This window comes from Tinamus guttatus, unplaced genomic scaffold (genome assembly GCF_059628265.1).
Source record: "Tinamus guttatus ecotype Peru unplaced genomic scaffold, ASM5962826v1 Tinamus_guttatus_pri_ptg000705l, whole genome shotgun sequence".
Taxonomy (NCBI): domain Eukaryota; kingdom Metazoa; phylum Chordata; class Aves; order Tinamiformes; family Tinamidae; genus Tinamus; species Tinamus guttatus.
Genome location: NW_028289239.1, coordinates 85,760 through 111,267, shown reverse-complemented (window position 1 = coordinate 111,267; position 25,508 = coordinate 85,760). Strand labels below are relative to the sequence as shown.

The 25,508-nt window shown below is 40.0% G+C and overlaps 1 protein-coding gene across 1 annotated transcript in view; it reads left to right on the top strand.

The window, feature by feature from the left end:
* The window catches only part of ARHGEF28 (Rho guanine nucleotide exchange factor 28), a 120,697-nt gene that overhangs the window by 85,391 nt on the left and 9,798 nt on the right, over window positions 1-25,508 (top strand). Inside the window, exons 22-36 of the mRNA XM_088536739.1 lie at window positions 635-775; window positions 1,167-1,417; window positions 2,220-2,342; window positions 2,738-2,855; window positions 3,824-4,078; window positions 5,358-5,434; window positions 6,152-6,330; window positions 6,969-7,060; window positions 7,935-8,117; window positions 9,501-9,635; window positions 10,441-10,535; window positions 13,752-13,790; window positions 13,889-13,936; window positions 15,707-16,186; window positions 17,945-18,245. Of these exons, the coding sequence (XP_088392865.1) occupies window positions 635-775; window positions 1,167-1,417; window positions 2,220-2,342; window positions 2,738-2,855; window positions 3,824-4,078; window positions 5,358-5,434; window positions 6,152-6,330; window positions 6,969-7,060; window positions 7,935-8,117; window positions 9,501-9,635; window positions 10,441-10,535; window positions 13,752-13,790; window positions 13,889-13,936; window positions 15,707-16,186; window positions 17,945-18,245 (2,517 nt within the window). The remainder of the gene's footprint in view (window positions 1-634; window positions 776-1,166; window positions 1,418-2,219; window positions 2,343-2,737; window positions 2,856-3,823; window positions 4,079-5,357; window positions 5,435-6,151; window positions 6,331-6,968; window positions 7,061-7,934; window positions 8,118-9,500; window positions 9,636-10,440; window positions 10,536-13,751; window positions 13,791-13,888; window positions 13,937-15,706; window positions 16,187-17,944; window positions 18,246-25,508) is intronic.

The following is a 25,508-nucleotide window of genomic DNA, read 5'->3' as shown; positions in this document are numbered from 1 at the left end:
CATATTTTCAAAACCATAACAACAGCATATTTTTTTCCAGTGCTCCCATAATCACTTGAATTGACAGCATACGTTGCAGTAAATAAAGCTATATCAGTGGTGGCCCGAAAACTTTACTTTCCACTGGCAAACTGCTCTCCTAAAACAGTCGTCGATGACCGTGAAGTGAATAGGAATAGCCGTTTTCTGTAGTTAGGTATGAGGTGAGATTTCAAAGCTGAAGGGCATTCATTCGCAAAGGACCATGCAGATATCTCACGTTGGACAGCTGCAAAACTGCAAATGCCCTTCCAATTTCACAAGATACTTCTGAAAATGTTACATTTTATTTTCAAACTGTAAAAAAAAAAAATCTTCAAGCAAAGAAAGATGGGAAGGATTTGATCTGAGACAAGATGGGCTGCTAACTGTATTCCTCTCCACTGTTGAATTTGCATTTCAAGCCTTGGCTTTCAAGCCTCACATTTGACAGACTTTTCTTGTGTAAAACCATTGTTGGCCTGGGCAGAAGTCTTGTCTGATAGTCATTCCTGTGATATGTTCCTGTTATTTTATTGAAGAGGTGTGCATGTACAAAGAAACTTCCCTTATTGTTAATATGGCTGGTGACTTTGAAGCTTATGCTTTATTACAGATGATGTGGATTCCTCTCAGTGGACAGACCTCAGCACAGAGGCCCAAGAATTTGAAGCAGAGTCCTGGAGCCTTGTTGTGGATCCAGCATTCTGCAGCAAGCAAGAAAAGGATGTTATCAAAAGACAGGATGTGATTTTTGGTCAGTATACCAAAGTTTTATGCAAGTTTGAAAACAATTTGGCATAGAAACTCGAAAGAGAACCGGCATATTTTGTAACTGGGAGAACGTAAGGATAGACTTCTGTAAGCACAATAAGATTCAAGGAACATTTTTCACAGTTTATTATGTTTTCTGGAGATAAGGAGGTGTTGGACATATTGGACTACCAAAGACATGTCTACCCTGTTCGGGGGGTACAGTTCAGATAACTATGCCAGAGGAGGATAAATCATGTCTGTTACTGATGTAATTTATTAAAACTAACATAGAATTTATGACCATATATTTGAGTATTACTAATATATATCATAGAATGTGTGCAAAATGTTCAAGTGGTTACTATATTATGCTCTCTTTTTTCGTATTGCAGAGCTGATGCAAACAGAAGTGCATCACATCTATACCCTGTTCATTATGTCTGAAATATTCAGGAAAGGGATGAAGGAAGAACTGCAGCTGGACCACAGCACAGTCGATAAAATATTTCCCTGCTTAGATGAACTACTGGAGATTCACAGGCAATTCTTCTGCAGAATGAAGGAGAGACGTCAGGAATCATGTGAGGAGGGGAGTGAACGTAATTTTGTGATCAGCAGAATTGGAGACATCCTTGTGCAGCAGGTAGAGACTTCAGATCTGTTAAATCATTATGTATTTGGAGTTCTCAATTCAAGCAGTTTACTGAGTTTAAAAGTTTTGTGGGCAGAAAGAAAGCTAAGGTTGCCTCATAAAATTTAATGATCAACTCTTCCAAGTTATTACAGAGTGAAATAGTAATGAGAGAAAATCACTGCTGACAGAGAACTGTGAATACTGGTGAACTTGACCATGTTTATAGCTGCTCCCATCATTAAATTAATTGCATACCTCAAGCTGTTGCTCGGTAGAGGAGGGACATTTGTACAGAGCTGTTAGCTATAGAGCAGCTTGCTACCTTTGCTTGCTGGCAACAGCTCAGTTTCTGCGGTCAACTGCAGTTTTTCACCTTTATCTCATTTGTTTTTGCTCTACTCATCTAAAGAAACCAAATTGTTGTTATCCTATCTAGAAGTGAGATAGAGGTCAGATAAAGCTTATTTTGGGGCAAATAAGCCTCAAAAGGGATTGTGTTTCCAAGGAGGAGAGGAAATACTGTTATAACACAATTGTTCCAGGCATTATTGGAAAGTCTGTGATGGAAGTAGCTTGTGTTTGTCCAGCCTACATTCCTGTTTTTTCTCTTAAGGATGAATAGCCTGTGTTTATTCAGTTGTGATAGACCCTACCAGTGAAATTCAAAAAATCTGAGGAACAAGTAACTTAAATGTTACAAGAATGTTACAAGTTCTGTACCTCCGCATGTGTGCAGAATATAATAATCCTCAGGCACATGCCTTCCTGTGACATGCAATGCTGAGCACAATTCGGTTATTTATTTCTTCAGTTTTCAGAGGAAAATGCAAGTAAAATGAAGAAAATATATGGAGAGTTTTGCAGCCATCAAAAAGAAGCTGTTAATCTCTTCAAAGAATTGCAACAAAACAAGAAGTTTCAGAATTTTATTAAAGTAAGTTTTTCGCAGAAGTATATTACTATTGACAAAATGCGCAGAAAATAGATATCGAGCTTGTAGTTTTTGTTCAAATTTAGGTTCAAATTGCTTTCAGTAACTCTCTTTTCATAGCTACTAAGAATATCCAATCACTTCCTTTTAATCAGTGATCTGATAAATTACATTTTAATTTCAAATTTGCAAAAGTTTTTGCTGCCATTGTACATCACATACATGTTCCTCTTAAAGGACCTCATCGCTCAGGATGGCAACTGTTCCTTGGGGGTGTTTCACATTAACCCAGTGTTTTGTTTTAATTCATTCTGACACATGTAGATCACATTTCCCATTAATGACTTGTCATTTTAATGCGTATGGAGTAACTAAGGTACATATATTTGTCTCTGCAGTTGAGAAATAGTAACCTGCTGGCTCGACGACGAGGAATCCCTGAATGCATTCTGCTTGTCACCCAGCGAATCACCAAATACCCTGTTCTGGTTGAAAGGATATTGCAGTATTCAAAAGGTGAGGAAAAGCTTAAGTAATGCTTCATATGTGAAATCTAAAGGCATTTTTAGGTAAGAATGTGCACAATTACAGAATAACAAAGGAAGAATTCCATTACTCTGCAGAGAATCAAAGCAGTATGATTATCTACTGTGAAGCAATTATTGCCTGGAAAGTGTGTGAGGTATATATTTTTGACAAAGTTAGATTGTGAAAATTTCCAAGGTTTGAGCCAGGTGAGTCATGGAAGTCCAGAAGAGCCTAGTTGTTTTAGCAAAAGATCTTGAATACAGGATGCGGACTAAATGCACATTCTCTTAAACAAATTCCATTCTCTTAAATGAATTCCAGTGGAGTGCCTAATAAATTAGTGTTCTTACTTTCAAAGCAAGTTTGAATGACCACTAAGTTTTCCTGCAGCATTTAAAAAAATGTTAATAGCTCTACAGGTATATTGCAAAAAAAAAGTAAGCAATAAACAAGTATTGCCAAATACTGCGTGTCCAGAAGCAAACCCTTCATGTTTAAAATTACATTTCAAGTTTTTTTTATTTAATCAAAATTATAATGCACAACATGATTTATATAGCCAGTAAAATATTTTTAAATGCTAAGAGCTCATAAATATATCAGAAGCTATTTGACATGTAGTTTTGACTACTGAATAAATCTGACATACATGTCTTCTTTTAATACTCGAGACAAACTCTGGCAAAAGCGGATGTCTTGAGTATTTCCATAATATTGATTGCCAGGTTCTACTTAAAATGATGGGCGTATTGATTTAAGCCTTGCATCATAGCGACTGGTTCACATAAAGTACAGAATGTCTTTTATGATGACTTTACTTATTTTTATTTTTATTTTTATTTTATTTTATTTTATTTTATTTTATTTTATTTTATTTTATTTTATTTTATTTTATTTTATTTTATTTTATTTTATTTTATTTTATTTTATTTTATTTTATTTTATTTTTGCTACAGAAGGAACAGAAGAACACAAAGACTTATGCAGAGCCCTTCGACTAATTAAGGATATGATTGCAGCAGTAGATTTGAAAGTTAATGAATATGAGAAAAGGCAAAAGTTCCTGGAAATTCTTAATAGAACTGAAAACAAAACATATACAAAGTTGAAAAATGGCCATGTTTTCAGGAAGCAGGACTTGATGAGGAAAGAGAGGATACTTCTTCATGAAGGTTTAGTGTACTGGAAAACAGCTACTGGACGTTTCAAAGGTATTCCATCCTAGCTGTAAAGTATTTTAATTTTTTACTTGCAAATAACATATAAAAATTAAGTAGTCTGAGAGATAAGTTTGAAAGAAAATACTTTGTTACAGTATGCTACAAACACAAATTTGTGAGGTAATGGTAATGAGAATGTGTCACGAATTGCTGGACCTGTGATGCTAGAAGCTGCCACTGCTATACTGTGGCTGGTATTCTGTATGTCTAGGTAAGAAAGGCCCTCATCCAAAGCCTGGGATGAGATGAGCTTTTAGCGTTCAACGCTTGTATTTTCCACCCAGCTCCTTCCTTTTAGTTCCTGCAGTTTGCAGGTTCATTCCATAACGTAGATTCTTGACTTGTATGTTTGCAGTACTGCAACTATCAGTAACGTAGATTCTTGACTACTGTTTGCAGTACTGGCTATTAACATTATTATATAAAAAATCATGTACTGTTCTTTAGTACTACTGTGATGTCTTCAGAGGAAAACAAAATCTGAAGGCAAATATGACTGTAGCCTGGTTCATGGCCAGAATTTGATTTTCAGTGTATAATCACATGTTGCTGTTGAGTTAATTGTTTGTTTGTTTGCTTAAGCTTGTTTGTTTGTTTGTTTGCTTGAGCTTATTTGTATTTGCTGTACAGCTTTATGATACGTATCTTCACTCCTGTGAGGGTGACAGAGCCCTGTAACAGGCTGCCCAGACAGGATGTGGAGTCTCCTCTGGAGATCTTCCAAACCCACCTGGATGCCACCCTGTGCCATGTGTTCTGGGTGTCCCTGCTGGAGCAGGAGAGTTGAACTAGGTGATCTCTAGAGGTCCCTTCCAACCTCAAGTGGTCTGTGATTCTGTGATTTATCTGCTCATTCCAGAAGTGTTGCATTGTGCTATATGTTACACAAGCACAGGCAAAATAAAATTTATTTGGGGTAGTTTTTGACAAACTGCCTGCATGCAGCTTGTGGAAGTTGTGCTGACATTTGAGGGTGTGTTTCTTCTTTCTCTGGGCCAGTGTGGATTGAAAACTCCAGTCCTGCTGCTGGAGGGTGGGTAGCAGGAAGTGTTGTCTTTCCCAGGAAATACAAAGTGAGGGCTTGCAGTTGCTTTGTGCAGGCCATCGTGTCATGCAGATATTTCCTGTTTAGTTTACTGTAGAATTCTATGGGATATTTACAGATCAGTCCTTCTCCCTCTTCAAATATAAAAGACTACATATATACTACCAAAACTACAACTGTAATACCTTTTGTTAAAAAACACTCTCTTCTTTCTCTCCTTTGAAGACATCTTAGCTCTGCTTCTAACTGATGTGCTGCTGTTTTTACAAGAAAAAGACCAAAAATATGTCTTTGCAGCTGTTGTAAGTATATTATCAGCCTTTTAAATATATACATTAGATATTTATTTGTGTATTTCTCAAAAAATAGATAATTTTTCAGGTTATTTTCACACAGTGTTTATTCTCTTAATTTTGGTAATGCGTTCAAAACAGGAATATGCCAGTCTATGGAAAATAAAGTTTATTTTCAAAATTAAATAACATTTTGAAGCAGAGGGATGAAAATAGCAGAATGATTAGGGTTTTTTTTTTTAGGCTCATGTCTCATCTAATTATGAAGATAGGAAGCAGAGCCAATTCTTTCAATTATATAAAATAAATTTTAACTTCCAGTTCTGTAAAACAAAACTGAAGTTTTATTTTAACTGAAAATGTAGTGATAAACATGTATAAAATACATGAAAGGTCTTGGATGGAAATTTCCAAACCAGTTTTATAAATACAGAAGTTCAGCGCCATTGAGCCTCAGGAATTCATTATTTAGCATGTAGTGCATGCTTTACTCATTTTGAACACCGTAAAGTATCATTCAAAATATATTTTTAAAAAAGCCCGAATTCTCAAATTTGTAGCTTTACGCTTGGTGAGAACACGCATAGGCTCACTATAAGTCGCAAGAGTACAATTACTTCAATTAATTGACAAATGATGCTCTTCTAAGATTATGGTCCTTTCAAAGAGATTTTATGAAGTCTTTTTTAATTCTTTTTCTGTATATGCTGTGACTGTTTCCACTAGGACCAGAAGCCTTCAGTTATCTCCCTTCAGAAGCTCATAGTAAGAGAAGTAGCCAACGAAGAAAGGGGAATGTTTCTGATTAGCGCTTCATCTGCAGGGCCTGAGATGTATGAGGTTCACACCAACTCCAAAGAGGAACGCAACAGCTGGATGAGGCATATTCAAGATGCAGTGGAAAGGTAGAGGAAAAGCCTTCTGGTTTTCATTCTGCTAGTCGAAAGCAAGCGCAAGGTCTGATAGCTTCAAGGTAGGATTTGGATATTCCTGGCAGTGTGCTCTGTGCAGTGGATCCATTCTGTGAGGCTGGACTTTTCTCTGAGCTCAGGATTCTCAAACCCCAAAACCTTAGAATCAGTTCTGTCAAATTTTCAGTGTTAGCACTGTTTTCCCACTGGATCAATAGACCTGTCTCTCTCCCTATTAGATGTCTTTATCAGCCATTTTTAAGTTTCCTTCACCCTTGCTTTTGCACTGGAGGCTTTTTTCTGAGTTCTGCAGATCTCCATGAGCCCCTTTTGGGGAAATTCCCTGTCACTTCAGAAAATGGCCTGTTACTTTGGCATCAATTCCAGGAATGACGGGAAGAGCTTTGGTCAACACAGTACGCTTGTAGGAGAGCCAGCCATCAATTCCCTGCATAATGCAATCTTAGTGTAATTAAAAGGAATCCTTCAGTCTGATATTTATGTCCTGTTACTGTTTTTAAAGAAGCAGACGAATGGCTTGTTTTTTATTTACTATGAATGCAGTACTTAAGATTAATATATGATGTGCAGATTTTGCCTTGTCAATCTTTGTCTGTCTTTTATCTCTAAAGTTGTCCCCAAGAAGAAGAAGGAAAAATGAGTGAATCTGATGAGGACCGACGTATTGCTGAGGCCAAAGCATCCAAAATTCAGAAGTGTCAAGGTAAGTACCTTTGCTTCTGCTCTGAGAGCTCTCATGTCCAGAGAGTTCAGAAGGAACGAATAACACCACACATACTGGCTGGTGAGTTCAGAATCATAAGCAGAATTCACAGGGTAGATGATGCATGATTTGAGTTTCCTTGAAGAGAATATTTGTCCAAGTGCTGTATGTTTTTCCTAAGTAACAGAGAGTGTAAAAGGAAAAAATGGATACCTTTAAAACAAAATCTGGATTTGCAAGATTAACATTAAGCAGGTGTCATTTCCTGTTTGCAGAAATAACTCAGATCATTGCTAACTGAATAACTTAGTGATAGTTTTGACACTGGCATCTTGCGCTACTTGATTTTAATCGGAAAATGAAACTAATGGGGATAACTGTAGCTTCCTTGGCTCCCCTACACTCAGTTTGCAAATCTTTCTACTGCCTAGAGGAGAGAAATGCAAGTGTTGTCCTTCCTACAAGCAGCCACAGGAGGGACATCCTCAACTGTGAGCTGGTGTTTTTTCCCCCCCCGCCCCCAATGCTGGTGCACTGAATCAGCATTTCTTCCTGCTGCCTGAGCCAGGTTCTTTTCTAGCACGGCTGATTCTCAGTGCAACAGGAGGTGGCCCCAGAGTGCAGCCAAGGCTCCCTCATCAGGGTAGGGCACTGTCCTGGCTCTCTGCCAGGGTCTGTGCCAGCTTTCCGCAGGTCTAACTGTGGGATGAATTTGGTTCTTGGCTACTTGTAAAAGGCATTGTGCAACTCAGTTACTCTGTTGCCTAACTTGAGTTAGCAGTGTCTATGTGGCGTAAGGATTAGAAAGATGAGTGGGAAATGTGCTTTGCCTGCAGGATGGGAAATGTTAACAGTGTTCCGTTTCTGTTTACAGAATCATTGAGTAACCAGGACCAACAGATCTGCAGTTACTTGGAAGACAAGTTGCATATCTATGCAGAACTGGGAAGTATGAGTGGCTTTGAGGATGTTCGTGTTGAACCTCACCTCCTTATCAAACCTGATTCTGGAGAAACTCCACAGGCTGCTTCACTGCTGGCAGCAGCACTCAGGGAAGGTAAGTTTGCGTAGGAAAACTGAAATGGTCGCTCCCTGAGTGGGTAGATAATTCAAGATATCAAGTACAGCTATATATTATGATTCTGTCAAGTCTCAAGAGCTTGGCACTGTCAAAATGTGCCACCAAGACATTCAAGGGAAGTTTCTCAAGTTTATACTTCTCAGATGCATGAGATGAGGCCTATCAGGTTATAAGATAAGGAGAATGTTTGATGTATAATGTAATGTGTAAACAGGGCTGGCTGCGGTGTCAGATTGGATCTCAGGAGCATTTCATTAGCTAGCCTCCTTGCAGTACAGCCTTGTGAAGTACGTTAAAGGATGTAATACATTATTGTATCTGGTTCCTGACCCCACCTACTTTGGTTGGTTGGTGGCATGTCAGAATGATGTAGGGTCACATACAGACCAAAACTGCAGGTGAACCTGCCACATCTGCCATAAAGACCTGCCACAGTTGCTGCAGGAGTTGTGTATTTTTGGAATACCTTCTATCAAGAAGCATTGTCCTGTCTGCAGTGCAGGAGGAATGAGGGAAATTACATTTGCAGCATCCCTGAGAGTGAAAACAGGAATGGAAATCCTGAGATGAAGTAACACCATATATTAGTACAGATTGGACACTTACTGGATAGAAAACAGCTTTGCAGAAGTGGACTTAGAAGTCTTGGTGGACAGATAGTTGAACACGAGCCAGCAATATACCCTAGTGGCAAAGAAATCGAAACAGCATCATGGGCTACATTAAGAGGAGCATCAACAGCCGGTGAAGGGAGGTGATCCTTCCCCTCTGTCAGCCCTTGAAACCACCTTGGGAGTGCTGAAACTGGTCGCAGTGCTGGACTCCACAGTGCTAGAAACAGGAATATACTGGAGTGAGTCTAGCTATTCCATTTGGAATGAATCAAAATGATTAGGGGGCTGGAGCACACGATGCATTGAGAGTGGCCGAGAGAGATGGCTCTGTCCAGCCTTTAGAGGAGCTGGCTTGGTGGGATCTTTTTTCTGTCCTCAACTGCCTAATACAGAGAAGACTAAGTCAGACCTTTCACGGAGGTACGTGGTGGTAGGAAAAGAGGCACAAGGTAGAATATGGGGAATTCCAATTAAATAAAAAGAAAAATTATTTACCACGAGGGTGATCAAATACTGGAACAGGTTGCCAGAGGGGCTGTGGAGTCTCTCTCCTTTAGTGCTTTAGTGGAGATACTATAAATCTGTCTGGACAAAGCCCTGAATGACAATCTTGTTGGACAAGCTTTGGACAGGGGGTTGGGCTAGACAATTTCCGAAAGTCCCTTCCAACATAAATTAATCTGTTATTTTATGTCATTCGTCAGCTACTTAAAGCTTCTCTAATTCTTCATGTTTTCCTCTCTAGTTGAAAGTCTCCAAGCTGCTGTAATATTGTCATCACAAGTGAGTGAAACAGAAAGATTATCAGAGGAAAGTACTGAAGAATCAAGCTTGGAACATAGACTTAGTGCAAATGAAATCTTGGAAACTTTTCCTGATGGTAATACTTAATTCTTTTATGTATTCATATTGTCAAACTAATTCATACAGGAATTCTTTTTCACTTTGTGGTAGAATCAGTACGAAACAATATAAAAAAAAATGTCTTTCGCCAAATGTTGAAATAGTGTCAGCTGTAGGTGTCCCTGCTGGAGCAGGGGGGTTGGACTGGATGATCTCTAGAGGTCCCTTCTAACCTTACCCATTCTGTGAGTCTGTGAGTCATGTGGCTTCACTGAAATAAATAGATAACTGAATAGATACTTGAAATAAATAGATATTTGCATCCACTACAGCTTTTTTGTAGCACATGTCTGCAGTCAGCAATACTGACTCCATACACAATACTCAGATGCTCTCTAGTCACTTTTGCTCAATTCCATAGCAAATTTGTGCTGCAATGTAGGCAGTTTCCTGAGTCAGACAGTTTTAATCAGAAGCCTGAAAATCTGTTGATTACTAGGATTGACATTCCAATCGCTTCAGCTATAAAAAAAAATATATATATAGATTGCAGTGAATATGCAAATAAAGTCCTGTAGAAAGCATTGCTGCAGTACATTTTCAGTGATTTGGCTGCATTATCACTTACATTTTTTAAGACAGGAAAAACAGTCCTGTCTGTGCCATTCTTTATTCCATATGGATATGTTTCATTTCTAGAATATATTAACTAGCTCCAAATTATATCACCCTCTAACTTCAGGTTCCTGTTGGTAGCTATAAGAAAGTGTGTCATTTGTTTCTGTGGTCAGAACATGTTTTAATAGCTTCTTCATGCATTCCACTGGGTTTTTATTTGCTAGATGCAGAAATGAAAGGAGATGAAGAATCATCTGAAGTCTGTCTCAGTGCTAGTCCTGTTGAAAAGGAAATGGCGGTTGCCAGCCTTGAAGATAAGGTATCGTAAATACTTTCTCTTGCTATGGGCCACTCTGGGCACTGGGAGGATAACTGCTGTTCAGGTTCCTACAGGGTATCTAAAGACAGTTCCAAAACCCGAAGCACGGAATAGACACATTTCATCTAAGTCCAAATACTACAGTTTAATAAATGTCACTGTAATTAATCATTTTAGAAAAAGTAAACATAGAACCAGAACAATTTTCCTGCCAGGCTTATGGATCCAGTACCACTTGTTTGAGCTGCCGAAGGGCCTGGTTCTCTGCTGTCATTCCATATGTCCATCTTTGTGGGGCTGATAATCCCTCTGCTACCTCTCCCTTCTCTCAGTATGATGAAAGCACAGTGACCTCAGCTAATGCAGATATAGGTGCTGGAAAATTTCCTGCTGAGAACAAGCATATATAAAATGGGATAGACTCTTAAAAATACGTTTTATTCTTAAACAAATCTGTGTAAAGAAAAAAAAAGGCAGAGGCAGAATTATGAATGACAAATTTCAGGTAAGAGCAGAAAGTATTAGTGCAAGAGCAGTATGAACTGTTGTGTGGAAATAAACTGCATTATAGTATTGGAGTCCTTAGATGGAGAAGCAGGACCATGGAAAGGAATAAAGCGGAGAAAGAAATTAAAAATAGAAAATACATGACTGGAAATAGAAAGCAAAGTTTGCTTGAAAACGTTTGCTAGATATTTTAGCATCAGGGGTACGTAGTCTGAATCAAATATGACCAAGTGCCTGGTTTGGCCTAGCTATTTCTGTAAGACTCCTACTAATAATGTAAGCTTGCCTCATGTTTAGCTCTGGGATGTCACCTGCCAGACTGCTATGCTAGTGGAGGGTGGGAAGAAGAAAAGAAAAGAAACAAAGAAGGTCCACGTGAGGGAGTGCAGAAGCTGAAATGGAGTAACCTGGCGGATCATGGAGGGGCTCAGATCTACCCCATTAAATGTTTTCAGTGGCTCCACACCAAAACATGGCCATTAGGGTTATAGAAAAGGTAGAACTGGGCCTTTCTCGGAGATACACAGTGAAAAGACTGAAATCAGTGGTTACGAGTTGCACGTGGGGAAATTCTGACTGTATGCAAGTGAAAAAATTCACCATGAAGGATGCTTCAGTACTGGAATAGGTTGCTGAGGGGTGTTGTAGGACCTCCATCTGTAAAGGTTACCAGAGAAATTGCATCTTACCTTGAAGCTAGTCCCACTTTGAGCAGTGGGCTGGAACAAGTGACCTCCAGAAAACACTTCCAAACTTCCTTGTTACCCTGCTCTAGCATATCGTTAGGGCAGCCCTGGTGTCACACGGTGCTCTGTAATGCTGCGGCGTACCAGGAGATGGCAGAAGGAAGACGCGGACATGGCGCGGGAGCTGCCTGGGCTGAGGTGCTCTGCAGCCTCTCTGGGCTGCTGAGGAGGCTGCTGGGGGCTGAGAGCCGGCCCTGCAGGGCCAGGCTCAGCCTAGCTGGCGTGCAAAGCAGTAGTCAGGACACCAAATGGAAAGCCACGGCTCCTGGGGTGGGATGCGGACCACACAGCAGATAGAAGAAAGTTGCCTGTGTACCACAGCGGATCTGAAGTGGGCAGTTCTGGGACATGGTCCTTGTTTTGGCCTTCCCCCTCTTCCGTCCCTGCTTTTGTACCAGATGCTGGTGGAGAGAGAGGAGGATGTGATGGTGGCTGCAATGCCCTTGTCACCCCTGCTAGCTGGGCTCAAGATGCCTCAGTTGCACCTACAGCCCCGAAGTCCCACTGCCTGGCTGCTGTGAGGAGCCTTGGCTGCTTGGTGTGTAGGTGCTTGGGGTGGCTGCTTGTTAGCCTTTGCAACATCAAAACCTGCCAAGCTTTTAATCTCACTGTACATCTCCTCTTTGAAATTAAATAGGGTTTCAAAGAATAAAAGAAATGGAATAGATGACCCTGCCACGTTGTTGAGTGTGTGGGCTCTCTTTTGTACCCTAGCTACTCCTCATGCGGCCTGCGTGTTCTTCCTGTCTCCCTCCCTCCCTTCATTTTCCTGCTCTTCCTCCTTGCACACAACTCGCGCGAGGAAGGCAGAGGTCCCTTGACTCAGTCCTCATGCTGTGCAGGGCCAAACATAGGAAATCTGCTTCTTGCGGCAGAGTGGAGCAGGCTGGATCATGGTGCAGTGGGAAGAGGGGGTGCAGGTAGGGGAAATGAAAGAAAATATCAAAAGGAGATAATAAGAGAAAAGGAGAGGGGGTGAAGGAAGTGCAGACAGATTAAGGGGAAAGTGAGCACCAGCTGCTGCATTTTGAGGTGTATTTGGGGACTTGCCTTTTTTGATCCTCATTTTCAATTATTATAGCTAACTAAAGCAGCTGCTTTGTTCTCTGTAACGGAAAATGAGACTTGGTAGAGAACTCAGGAGAATTTGAGAAACAGCAAATATTCCCACAACCCTCCTCCACTCCTCTGTAAAAAAGCTAACAGAAATCATACAGGAAGTCTTTTCAATGTAGCCTCAGAAGGGATTGTGTTTTATTTCTCCACTTTTTCACCTTATCTCTCTCAGAGGAGCTGTTTTTCAAGCTGAAAGGATTATGGGTGGCTTCACCCCATAAATTCAAAAAGGTCCTTAGGAAAGGGGAATTTGGGTGGAAAATATAAAATGTCTGAGTCTGCTGGGAGAGCAGCGAGCGTGGCTGTGATGTGCAGTGGTAAGCATACTGGTTTCAGAGACAACAGTCTTGGCTTAATGTCTCACAGCACATTTGAGGTATTCACTATAACCTACTAACATGCTTCTGTTAGCTTCTTGGTATGTTAGTACCTTGATTTTGAAGAATCTTGAGCTGATTCATCTGACTATAAGTAATCTAAACTCACTCTGCTGTATATACAGAAGTCTGGTTACTGTATTTCGAAACTGTCAAATAAACAAGCCATGAATAGAAATATCTTTTCTGTGTAGCAGTAGTCACAAGAGGATTAAAATTGTGGATGAAATATTTTTGTTTTTACAGTTGTGCTTAGATTCTCTAGTGATTTGCACGGAAACTCTGGTGTTGAAGAATTACTAGTCTTCGTAGGTTGCTGCTTCTGTCTTTTTTCACATACACAGAAAAAGGTTTGACTCAGCATTGCATATATTAGCAATATGAATGTCTCCAGTACTGAAAAAAATTACCTAGAAGATACAAATGTAAAGTTAACAACTACTTTTTAAAGCAACATGTGTTTATTTTAGGGTGGAAGTATGATTTTCCCAGGATATACAGGGACAGAGGTGAGTTTATTTAAACCTCAGACAGAATGTACTAACATTTATTAGTATTTAGTTAACAGTGGTTAAAGCTTTGAAAATCTTTGTCTTTTGTTTTCTAGATTGTACAAGCAATCCAGAATTTAACCCGTCTCTTGTACAGCATACAGGTGACTACTCCACTGTTAACTTTGCAGAGTAATAGTTTAGCTATTTTTTTTTTTATCTTGCCCTACTTTTAGACATTGTCAGCGATACTCAGCTCTTCTGAATATTATGTAATTTGTCATATAATATATTATTATTGTACATCAGAGGTGTGTTTCATTTAAGGACTCAATAATGCTTACTTGAAGCAAACACTTTGCCCCCAGAAGAATGTGTGTACAGCCCAAGAATCTAGGGAGAAAGTTAAATTTAGAGTTGATGCTATTTCATGTAGAGATTTTTGAAATCAGAATTCAAAATGTTCAAAACTAAATATTGCTGGCTATTTTGAACACTACCTGCTGCATAGTAGCAAATCAATCCGCTGTTGGTATTTCAATTTAATTTATTACTATGTGTGTTCTCTAGGACCTTAGTCTGAAGTTTTTGTCTCTTTCATGGCAAGTTGGAACAGTCTTATTTATTTGTCGTATTCAAGTGCAATTTTAAGAGTTTATTTCAAAATTTTTCATTTCAATATGTTCGATTTTAAAAAAAATCTTCTTGACATTAGAATATGTCATAATAATCCTGAAAGTCTTGGGTTTAGAAGTTATGTGGATTGAAACAATGCAAAAACTTGTAGTTTAGTCGAAATTTTCAAAAAACAGACAAATAATGCCAAAGGCATTATTTGGACCATGAAAATTTGCATAAGCTGGCAGTGTAGGTGCAGAGAAATAGTCTTTCCCTGTTTACAAATCACTGGAGCTGACCCAATACTGGGGGAAGAGCCAAGAAATGTGGGAACTGCACATTGCATAAAGCCAGAGAGTCTTTCTGGAGTGGAAGGCATCGGGTAACTGGGTTGTGGGAATTTTCTGGGAATGCCTACTGAAGTGGATTCCCATACCAGCTTTCAATAATAGGCTGTGAATTAAATGCCTCAGTAGATCTAGGGCTTTCTTTTTTTTTTTCCCCCTCTTAATCACAGCCATCTTTTTTTTTTCGGTATTATTGGACGGTGTTACAATCTTTATTGCAAACAACATCCCAACGTCCTTGTGAAGGATGGAACATACCTATCTCTGTTGTAAAATAAGCCATTGAAACAGCAAAACTAAAATTGTGATTACACTCCAGGTTTCTGCAGGCATAGATACCTCGGATATGTGTAGGAGTCCTGATGACATGGCTATGTGGGCAGGTAGTACTGATATTAGTAAGACTACAGTGGTGTAGGTGAGCAAGGAAAATCCTAGGGTTGGAGCAAGCTTGAAAACTGTACTTGAAACTGTGCAGTTGTCCCTATAGTTTTCCTCATTCTTGGCATAGATCTGACCTCTGCCACTCATCTAATGTCATGCAGGAAAGCCGTAGCAGAGAAAGGTTTAAGCCCAGAATTCCCATCTACTAGACCATTGCCTTAATGTTCTCTTTAACTATAAAAGGTGCTGTATTCTTGCATGACTGAACAGCATCTGATAGAATAGGAGCCCAACTGTAACTGAAGTGTGTAGGCACTGCTGTAGCATGAGCATTACATAAAGTACTAAGTGCAAACCAGAAGCACTGTTAAAAGTGCTTGAAATGGTTGAGTGCTTTTAGAAGCATCTCTTAATATAGGCGTGAACACAGAAATCTCTACTTGCGTGATGGAGGAACTCCAAAAAAAGTATCAAGCATGGATATTAGGGGAGAATAAAATGTTTTTATTTGGTGTTTGTATGGAAAAATGCAAAACCAGATAAAGGCTAGTATTAAACGTTTACAATTGGTTTTATTGTAACTAGGCAGCATTAACTATCCAGGACAGCCACAGAGAGCTCCATAAGTTACTCCTGCAGGAGAGCGAGAAGACCGGTCGGGGTCACAGTTCCCGGGCAAACCTCCTCCAGGAACAAGAAAAATACCGGAATATGGAAAAACAAAGGGAGGAGCTGGCAAACATACACAAGCTTAAGCAGCAGTTTCAGCAAGAGCAGCAGCGCTGGTCCCGGGAATGCGAGCAGCGGCAGCGGGAGCAGGAGGCCAGGGAGAGCCGACTGGGGCAGCGGGAGAGGGAGTGCGGCTGTCAAGAGGAGCTGCTCGAGCGGAGCCGCGAGGGACTGGAGCTGCAGCTGCAGGAGTACCAGCAGAGCCTGGAAAGGCTCCAGGAGGGCCAGCAAATGGTGGAGAAAGAAAAAAACAGTGTGAAAATGCAGCAGAAGCTCCTCTGGCACTGGAAGCACAGTCGTCAAAGCGGCCTATTTTCATCCTCAGGGAACCATGAGGTATATATGCCCCCACCATAACTGTATCCTGAAATCCAGAGCTGTAGAAGCTTACGCTGAAGAAGAGACTAGTGTGTCTGGGTGTTTGAGAGCAATCTTCTTTGTTGGTAACTTAATGAGCTAGTGTGTAGGAAGTTGAGGTTCAGCTATATCCATGGGAAGAAATCATACTCAGACCTATGGTATTAAATTTAGGACATGGAAATTGTAACTGTGTTTTATCTGCTTTACCACCAAGTAATAGGGGTAAACATTTGCTTCCCTCTGGCAAGAGACACCCTACTCTCACTTTTTAGAGGAAAGCTTTGTTATTAAAACACTGTGATATTTTTGCTGCTTATGTCTTTATGAAGAGTCTTCTGCCACTGTCCTTATTTCTGGATGATAGCGCTCTTTCTAGTGAGGGACAGAGGTTTCTCCAGGAGTGGGAAATTCCTGGCTGCTGTAAAGCTTACGGATCAGCCCCTTTGCCTGCTGTCTTCTTACCCTGCAACAGCCAGCCTCTTGGAGGAAGAGGGTGGAGTGTGGCTGTCCAACACCCTTAGGAATAGAATTGCCAAAGCATGATCATTAGTAGCTGATGTAATTTAGATCAGCTGTGAGGCTGCTTAAAGATTTAATAGTAAAAATGATCAAGTTTTTATTGGAGCTGAGGCTGAAGAAGAGAGGCTGACTGAACTCACTGGTTGGGCTGGTAGGGTGTTTACCTGCCCAGGTGAGCCCTGGGCTCCAGTCGCTGCACTGGCAAATACTGTCTTGATTTCCATTACTGTTCTTCAAAATACCTGATAATCAAAATATTTTTGCTTGGATTTTCCATGTGTTGAGAGATCTGTGATCCAAACTTGTGAAATTTTGGGGGGAGAGTTGTTCGGAAGCATGGTAGCCTCGTTCAGGGATGCCCAGTATTTTACAGATCAAGAACCAAAATAATGAATTGTTTAAAAAGCCACAAACATTAAGTGATTCTCAATCTGGTATTCCATTTGTAAGACTACTTAGATTTTTATTTCAAGTAAATGTTATGGCATTTAATGCATGCCAGCTCTTGGGATCTTCTTTGTCTTGCATTTTCCACTGTGATAGTCTTTGCAGCAGCAGAGAGCTGGCAGTCCAGTCATAGCTCAGTGTAACTGCAAACATATAGGCCTGGGAGTACTGACTAAGTTCACTAGCTAGTACTGGCTGGCCAGGTATTACAGCCACTGATGGCTTCTGCTCCTGCTTTTTCATGATAAATGTCTGTATGTGGGGAGTCTTTGCGGGGGTTGCATTTTCAGCCCCCAGGGGCTACGTGCAAGTTGCAGAATGATGTTTACCATCCCTCATTTGACTGATGAAGTCCTATTGCTTATATTCTCATATCTGTATGAGGTGCAGTATTATCATTGAATGGCAGTATGCACAAACTTACATATGTGAAATGGTCCCTAAGGCAAAACATCAACCCTCTAAAAGGAATAAGAGCATTACCATGCCAGTATCAGCCCTTTGTTTTTTGCTATCTGGCCGTTTTTACTGTGTTTTCCTGTGTTTTGAGAGAGGCTAAGGCAAAATATTCTAGATTATGGCTGTTTTATTCCTGAACATACAACCAATTTAACATATTTCAGTCTTAATGCCTTGGAATGTAGGTGGCAATCTATTATGAATCCTCATTCTTTTTGGCATTTTAACTTACAGTATCCTGGTAGGAGGATTCTTCTGGACCTGGACAAAGTTGAAAATGCTGTTTTCTTGCATTTTTTTCTTCTGCAGATAATGGGACGTAATTCTTCAGACAGCTTACATGGTGAAAATTCATTCTACTTAAATGAAGCTGTAGTACATATGTCTCTAAGCAGTCTCAACAGATCAGATTCTTCTCTAGTTTATGAGGATGGTGTGTATGGGCTGAACATCTCAAATTCTGATACAGCAAGGACTAGTGAAAATCAGGTGCACCTCAAAATGGACACTTCCTGTCAGCCAGCACTGACCAATGAACTCTGGAAATCCTCTGGTCCTTACCAGCAGGTGTCTATCTCCTGCAAAAGCAACAAGGATGCATTTAATAATGGTAATTAATGCTTTATTATTTAACAGGTAGTATGGGCAGTGTGCCACCTCTCAGAATAATTAGTTCTAGGAACCAAGGCAACCTGGCAGCAATGGAAGCAGGAGATTTTTCTGAAACAATTGTATGCCCCTTTTCTTGTGCTTGTCAAGGATAGAAGAGAACAAAAATACAGTAAGCTTTTGCCAACAATACATCACATCTCTGTCTGCCTAAAGATTTTCAGAATGTCACTTTCTTCAGATGCTTTCCCAGTGGCTCATGGATTTGGGTGTGTGTGTGTGTGTTGTTGTTGTTGTTGTTGTGGTTTTGCATTAACACTTGCATTTTACTGACTGCTCTAAAACAAGTTTGTTACTTCACAGTTCAAAGTTAGAAGAACTTCTCATTTACTACTTACATGGATATTCTGTGCTTCTCTTCTTTCCTTCATTGAGAATGAACTGAGAGTACCTTTAAAGCGTCTGTTGTTGTGAAAATTACATCACTTCTAAAGGATAGTATTTTTAACAATAAGTAGCCATTTGCCAAGAATAGCTTTTACTACCTTACCCTTTTTTGTTTGTTTGTTTTTATATCTTGCCAGAATCTCAAACGCTTTGTGGATTCTATTGTAGTTTTTGATTGTGGCTACCAAACAGAGTAGAAGGCAGCTTGTGTCTCCCTGCACAGTGCACTGGAAAATCCCTCACAAACATGCTAAGAAAAGAATTTACAAAAATGCTAACACTAAACTCTGAAGGATCTAGCTTTTGTTTCTCGTGTTGCATAATGCTAGTTTTGATCTTACTTGGTATCTTCATTCTTGTATTGTGGTCAGAGCTATAGAGCAGCATGTAAATACACAACATCAGAAAGCCATCGGGGACTATCATGCATTTTTGGTCTAATACACTAAGTGATCTGGCCAGGTTGTCCCATGCTTTGGGACTCTTGTGACACAAGGAAAGTCAGCACTCCAGGGCCTAAGCTCCTGTCTTTTTAGTAGCTATTGAAGTTGTAGTTCGAAAAAAAAATATCCTTGATTAAAGAACTAGTTTCTTAATACTCTTTGTAATATGCTAAATAGGCATTCACTACAGTCTTACTAGAGCAACATAATTCCCAGCATACAGATTGCCAAAATAGCATTTTATAATCAAAGGCAGGGCAGGCTAGTCTCATCCACAATCAGCAAACCAAGCTGATTAGTAAAAGAGATTAATATTTCTAAAAATGCCTAAATAATCAGCCTGGTGAAACCTGTTCAGGTTTGACTGAAGCTGCCACTTTAGTAATAGGTTAGCTAAGCTAGTGCAAATTTGAAAAGGAAACACATACGTGGGTTTCAACCTCTCCAAAGTGGATTAGCTTGCACTGGCAATGGTTCAGATACAAGCTAACCAGGATACTGTGTACTGAGCCCACATGAGAGAGCCTGGTTTAATTAAACTGGCTTGCATGGTTTAATTGTGCTGATTCTGAGATAAGGTGCTAGAGCTTGTGAACGTAGAGATGCCCCTCACCTACACTGGGCTGACAGGAGGCCAGTGCTGCGTTCAGCAGCTGTCGTGGCCTCTGGTACGGCCTTGCACTGGCACCAGGGCAGCAAGTCCCGGAGCAGCACTGGCTGCAAAACCTGCCCGGGGGTAGAGCAGCAGGCTGGTCGAAATCTCTCTGGTTAGGTTAATCTGTAAAAGCTGTAGCTGCTGCCTTGCCTGAGCCCTAAGACATCTTTGGCAACAGGTACTTGCTGCGTGCTGATGGTGCAGGTGGTGGTGTGAAGCCCCCAGCACCGCTAGAGCGGGCAGGGCTGTGAACCTGCCCTGGGATGGGTGTGCCATCACATTCCATAATTGTGTTTGTGACTTGGAGGATGACAAGTATTTAATGTTGTGATCGTTCTGTGCGTGAGTCTGCATGATTCATGCTTGCTGCTGTTGTGTCCTGTGAGGTGCTGTAAGGGAAGCAGGGAATGAGAACTCCAAACTTCCCCCAAAAGACAGATGGCATCTGAAGTGTCCCCTTTCCAGCAAATTGCTCCACATGTGGAAATGAAGCCCATCAGTTGTTCTTAAGCAGTGTGAATCAGGCAGGACAGTATGAACATTTCAGACAAAGAAGCAGATTCTCTTTGGGGGTGTTTTTATGGACATGCTTTTCCGCTAGAGACTAGCAGAAGCAAAGAAGATATCTGACTTTGTGCCTATATTTCCTGATTCCTCTGCAGAATAAAGACAGTTGTGGAGACTAAAGGAAAGCCATTAGGGATACAATGAAAGAAATACCAGGAGGAAGTTGAAAGCTATCTGAAGCTTTTCATATTTTTGCGCTAACAGAAGTTTCATGACATCTTTCTGTGTGTGAAGTTCCATAATGCAGTTTGTAAAATTACTCCTAAATAAGTCAAAATAGAATTACAAAACACGCAATGGAAATGGGCATATCTTGCACGTGACCAAATCTTGTATATACTAAATGTTGTATGGTATGCATACAGGAAATTTCTTGTCTTTTATTAATTTTCATTGAATTATTAGGCATGCTATAAGAAGTCAAATCTGTCTAACAACAACAACAACAAAAAAGCAAAAAAAAAAATTATTTAGCTAAAAACACTACCTGTTCTTGTTGGCAAGGAGTTCATCATGCTGCATTCTATTGTCTATTAAGTAGTATGCAATTTAAGTTCATAAATATACCCAAATGGAAATAGCTACATTCTTCCAGTGCTTAATTTTCCATTCATATTTTCTAAGTAAGACATATGTCTCTTCACACAGCTAGCATCATGATTATATATCATTGTTTTATGTGTATGGGAGGGAGCTTTCCTAAAGACCTTGGGGCGATTTCCCACAAAGCAGAAACTGGCACAAGTACACTCACTAGAGAAGGTGTGTCAGTCAACAGGAGGAAAATATGATTGAAAGAAAAACGTGTTAATGCTTTACACTAATGGTTATGAAATTATCTGCATGAAAGAAGACAACTACTTTAGCTAATTAGGAATCAGGGGAAATATAGGTTTTGTGTCAGACTAGACTGAGAATTGAATAAATTACATCTTGCATTTAATTGACATGTCAGGTTAACTAGCCAGAGTGATGCCTAAGGATTTACCTATGGATTCACCTCTTTGGTTTTAGGAATCCATGCAATTTTAATTCTTTTAAGCTTTGAAGTGAACAGAGTTGCAATGCCTGCTGCCTTTTGTTTTTGTTATTCAGACGTTGTAGCTATAGAAATAGTGATAGATCTGCAAAAACTTCACTGAAATGTCATTGAGTTGTAGTGTTAACATGAAGGATCTTTACATGTGGTTTAATGAAAAATGTAGTTTAAATTTGAATGGGGAACATATAAAAAAATCTGATCTCCATAGACAACTAAATGTGAAAGCAGAGAAAAAATAGGGCTCTATTTGATTTAGTCTTTTAAGAATGGAAATTTGTAAATATATGCATATTACCAAGCAAGATGGTTTGATTTTGGCAAAAGAATCCCTTTTGATAACATTTTCTGTTCCTGAAGGCAGATAAATGGTACTTGTTCTATTAACTTGTTCTTAAACCTGTAGGTCAGGTTTATTTGGTTTAGTTTCCTATTGATAATGTTTAATTGAAGGTCTAGAACAGTATATTATTTCTGAGCAGCCTTAACACTGGTTATGACCTAATGATACGATACGAAACTATCTGCATATGTTTGCATCAGGGAAGTTGAGAAGAGCAGTGTATGAGCCTGACTGTTTTCATGTTGCATTTGTGTAAGACAGTCTCTTGTAATCAGAAGAGCTATATAATATAAAGCGGAATATGCTTTGGACTATGGAATGTTAAAAGCCATCTGAAAATGCACAAGCTGGTTCCCCATGGTTCCAAGTCTGCAACGGGTTTTGGCAAGTGCTTAAGTCTCAGTAACTTAGAGCCTTATTCAAATAAGCACAGTTATTGCTGCCAGCGCTAGAGGTGGTTAATGGGATCCCAGGTTGAGGGCTTTGTTGAATAAAGTGTCTTTCATCACTTGGAACCTGTTATATAATGAGTAACAGGTACAAAAAGGTCATTGCAGCTCAGGATATTTGACCATTGTCAGTTTTTTTTTTTTTTAATATCAATGCTGTGTAAACTCCTTTTGAATACATCATTTGCTCGTCTCTGAGCAAAAGCAGTTATACTCAATACATGATACACTTAACCTGTGCCCTGTTTGAAACGGCATCCTTACATCCTTGTAGCCAGCTGCAGACCCCTTATCGCCTGCAGAACAGCGTGCAAAGATGCTTTTCCACATATTTTGAGTTTGTTTACCCAGTGTGTTTCACGGCACTTTCTAAAATAATGCCAGTATTACCATTTTTTACTGTTCATCTGCCACAGTAAGTGAATTCTCTCTGTTGCTCTTTAACTCGAGAAAGGAGAGAAATCGCTTAAAACCAGAGGATAACATAATGAAGATCCAGATTTGTAAGGGAGCCTCCTGAGCAGATGGGAAATTTTGAGCTGCCTTCACCTTGGTCTTTTTAATTGATTAGATGTCAAATTGAGAGCATCCATTTAATTCCAGCTTGGGGGGCTGTCCATTCTGTAACTAGTATCTTCTTTCTACTCTTAGTATGGGTGACTGTATAGGCATGTACACAGCTCATGCAGTGCTCAACACAGGTTGTAGTAAAAATAAAATGAGATGGAAACGTATTAGGCAGTGTAGTTCACTATAACCTGCACTCCTATCTTAAAGGTTCAAAATAACCTTGATTTAGTAGAACGAGTAGGATCTTACTTAGCCCTTCAACTGATAACAGCAAATTTGCCTGCCCTTCTTACCGCAGAATACGGAGTTTCATGCTCTGCCATAAGACATCAGTGTCTGTGGGACATTTGGTGGAAGTGAATCATAGGGGAGGTATTTTTTCCTCTTGGAAATAACACTGACATTTGTTTAAAGCAGATGGCAAAAGGGATTAAATCACATGGCAGAATGATAGCAAAGTGAAAAATATGTCGTTACGTGTCATCTGCAATTAGTATATTTCAAGTAACACTTGCTTTTCAGCTCTGTGGAGTGATAGGAGCTTATACTTCTACTACTCATTTTCGCATCTCCAGATACTTTTTCTCAGTTCTGAACATAACCACAGTGATGAAGTGGTATGATACAACTTCTTCATTAAGGCTGTTAATGATATTCTATTTTTATTTTGTGTACTAATATAAGTACAGAACTTCCTGTGGATTGTCTGCCTGATTTTATTCGCTCTGATACATTCGCATTTAGAATTCACTCAGTAGGAAGGAGTTTTTAAATAGGGTCATGTCTTAATGGTAATTAGTGGAGTGTAGAGGCTGTTCATCCCCTTTCTTTTGAGGTGCTGCTGGCCCTGGAGTAACGGCGCACGTTGTCTCTATTTACTCGTATATATGGTTCCAGTAACTTTGATGACTTCTGCAGTCAGGAGGATTACTAACATCAATGAGATCGCAGTGGTTTGGACTATCATCTCTTAGAATTATTCTTTAGGTAAGGTTACTTAAGTAAGGTTGTTCCAATAGGTCTGGGTTCCAGGGAGCAGAAGAAGGGAAAGGAGCACATTTCCAAGCAGAAGACCCTGCACAGGGAGTGCTTTGCCAGAGAGCTGCTCCTTCTGGTTTATGGTTGAGCAGCTGCTGCTCAGGAGTTGTGCTGAGTTGAGACTTTGGCAGCGTGTCCACAGGGAGAGAGGTGATCTCCCAGGGAAATAAGTCACAAAACAATAGCGTTTTGCTAATTGTTTGATGTCAGGAAGGTAGACTGGGAGGTCCGTGTTTTTCTTATGCAATATGATCTCTGGGTGGAGGCCTGCTTGGGAGTCCCACTTTGGTATTAAACATTAAAAATGTTTTGTATATATTTTTGTAATGCACTAAAGCCTGAAATAGATGCACAAGTATGAATAAATAATGCACCCTAATGGAAGGGAGAAGCTGTTTATGAGTGATCAAATTTTGCAAGATACTGAGTATGCAAACACACCCAGTAAAATCATGGAGCTGAATCACCAAGTGTATCTGTCTGGCTTATTTTGAAAAGTACAATCTCATTTTAATTATTTAGTTTTATACTTTACATATTCCAGGAAATGGCCTGTAGCATGTTGTATAAAAGTAATGAAGTCCTAGTAATATGAAACCTCCTCAGCAGCATCTGCTGTTAAATATTTATTGAGAAACCGGGGAAGATTGTCTGTCTGTTTTTTATTGGCATTCATCACTAGCACCCGATTGCCTTCCACATAAATTATACTGTCAGTAGCCAAATTGCTAGAGGAGATTACATGGAGTATCTTGCTCTGTCTCCTCAGATGCTCTGAAAGACTTTCCTTTGGGTGTGATTTTTTGGTGGGGTAACAGAAGGGAGGAGTCTTGGTGCTGTTATGGATGTTTGTAGTTTAACCAAGTTGGAAAGATTTCCAACAGGAACATGCCTAGGTTCATCTCGTGTCCCCTGTAGAGTTTAGGCATAAAATGCTATGAAATAAATTCAGTCTGACTATATTGGTTTAGTATGTGTCACATCAAAATTCCCCAAAAGCATGTGCCCTTAAAAGCTGTTGAATATAGTGTGCTTTAAAGAACACCGGACAGACACAGTAACAGTGTATTTGGCGAGGATGAAAAGAGATTTCACTTTTTAATTGAGGTTTGCAAATGGCTGGGGAGTCACTGGTGACTGCAAGTGCTGCTGAGGAGCCTTGTCCACGTGCCGGAACCCACAGCTACAGCAGACAGGCAAGGGAAGGGGCAAAGGTCCTATAAAAGGCTTTTGCACTGAACACTGGCAATTTCGAAAAGGAAACTTGGAAATAAGTGGAGGAAGATATCTAAAGTATGGAGAGGTAGCCTCACATCACATTTTCCTGCTCATGGGCTGGGACTGTAGCAGAGCTACAGTGTTCAGTCAAGGGGTGAGATGAATAAAACTTGTAGCAAAGGTGCGATGGAAGGAAGCGGTGATGAATTCATGCTTATGAGTGGATAGGTGGTACCCATAGCAGAGAGAAAGGGGAGCAAAAGGAAGGAAAGCGAATCCTAGGGCCATCCCCCTCACTGCAGAAAAGCACTTGGCTGAAGGGATAAAGACGCCTGCTTTTCTTCTGCCTTTGATGTGCAGCCTTCCCTTCAGCTTTTATGCAGAGTGTTTTCACAGCAGTTATTTGTTCACAGAGCGTTTAGCAAACAATTAAGACCAGCACCCATTTCAAAATATTGGATCACACCCTAAAGCTTCCTATGCTTACAGTGCAAA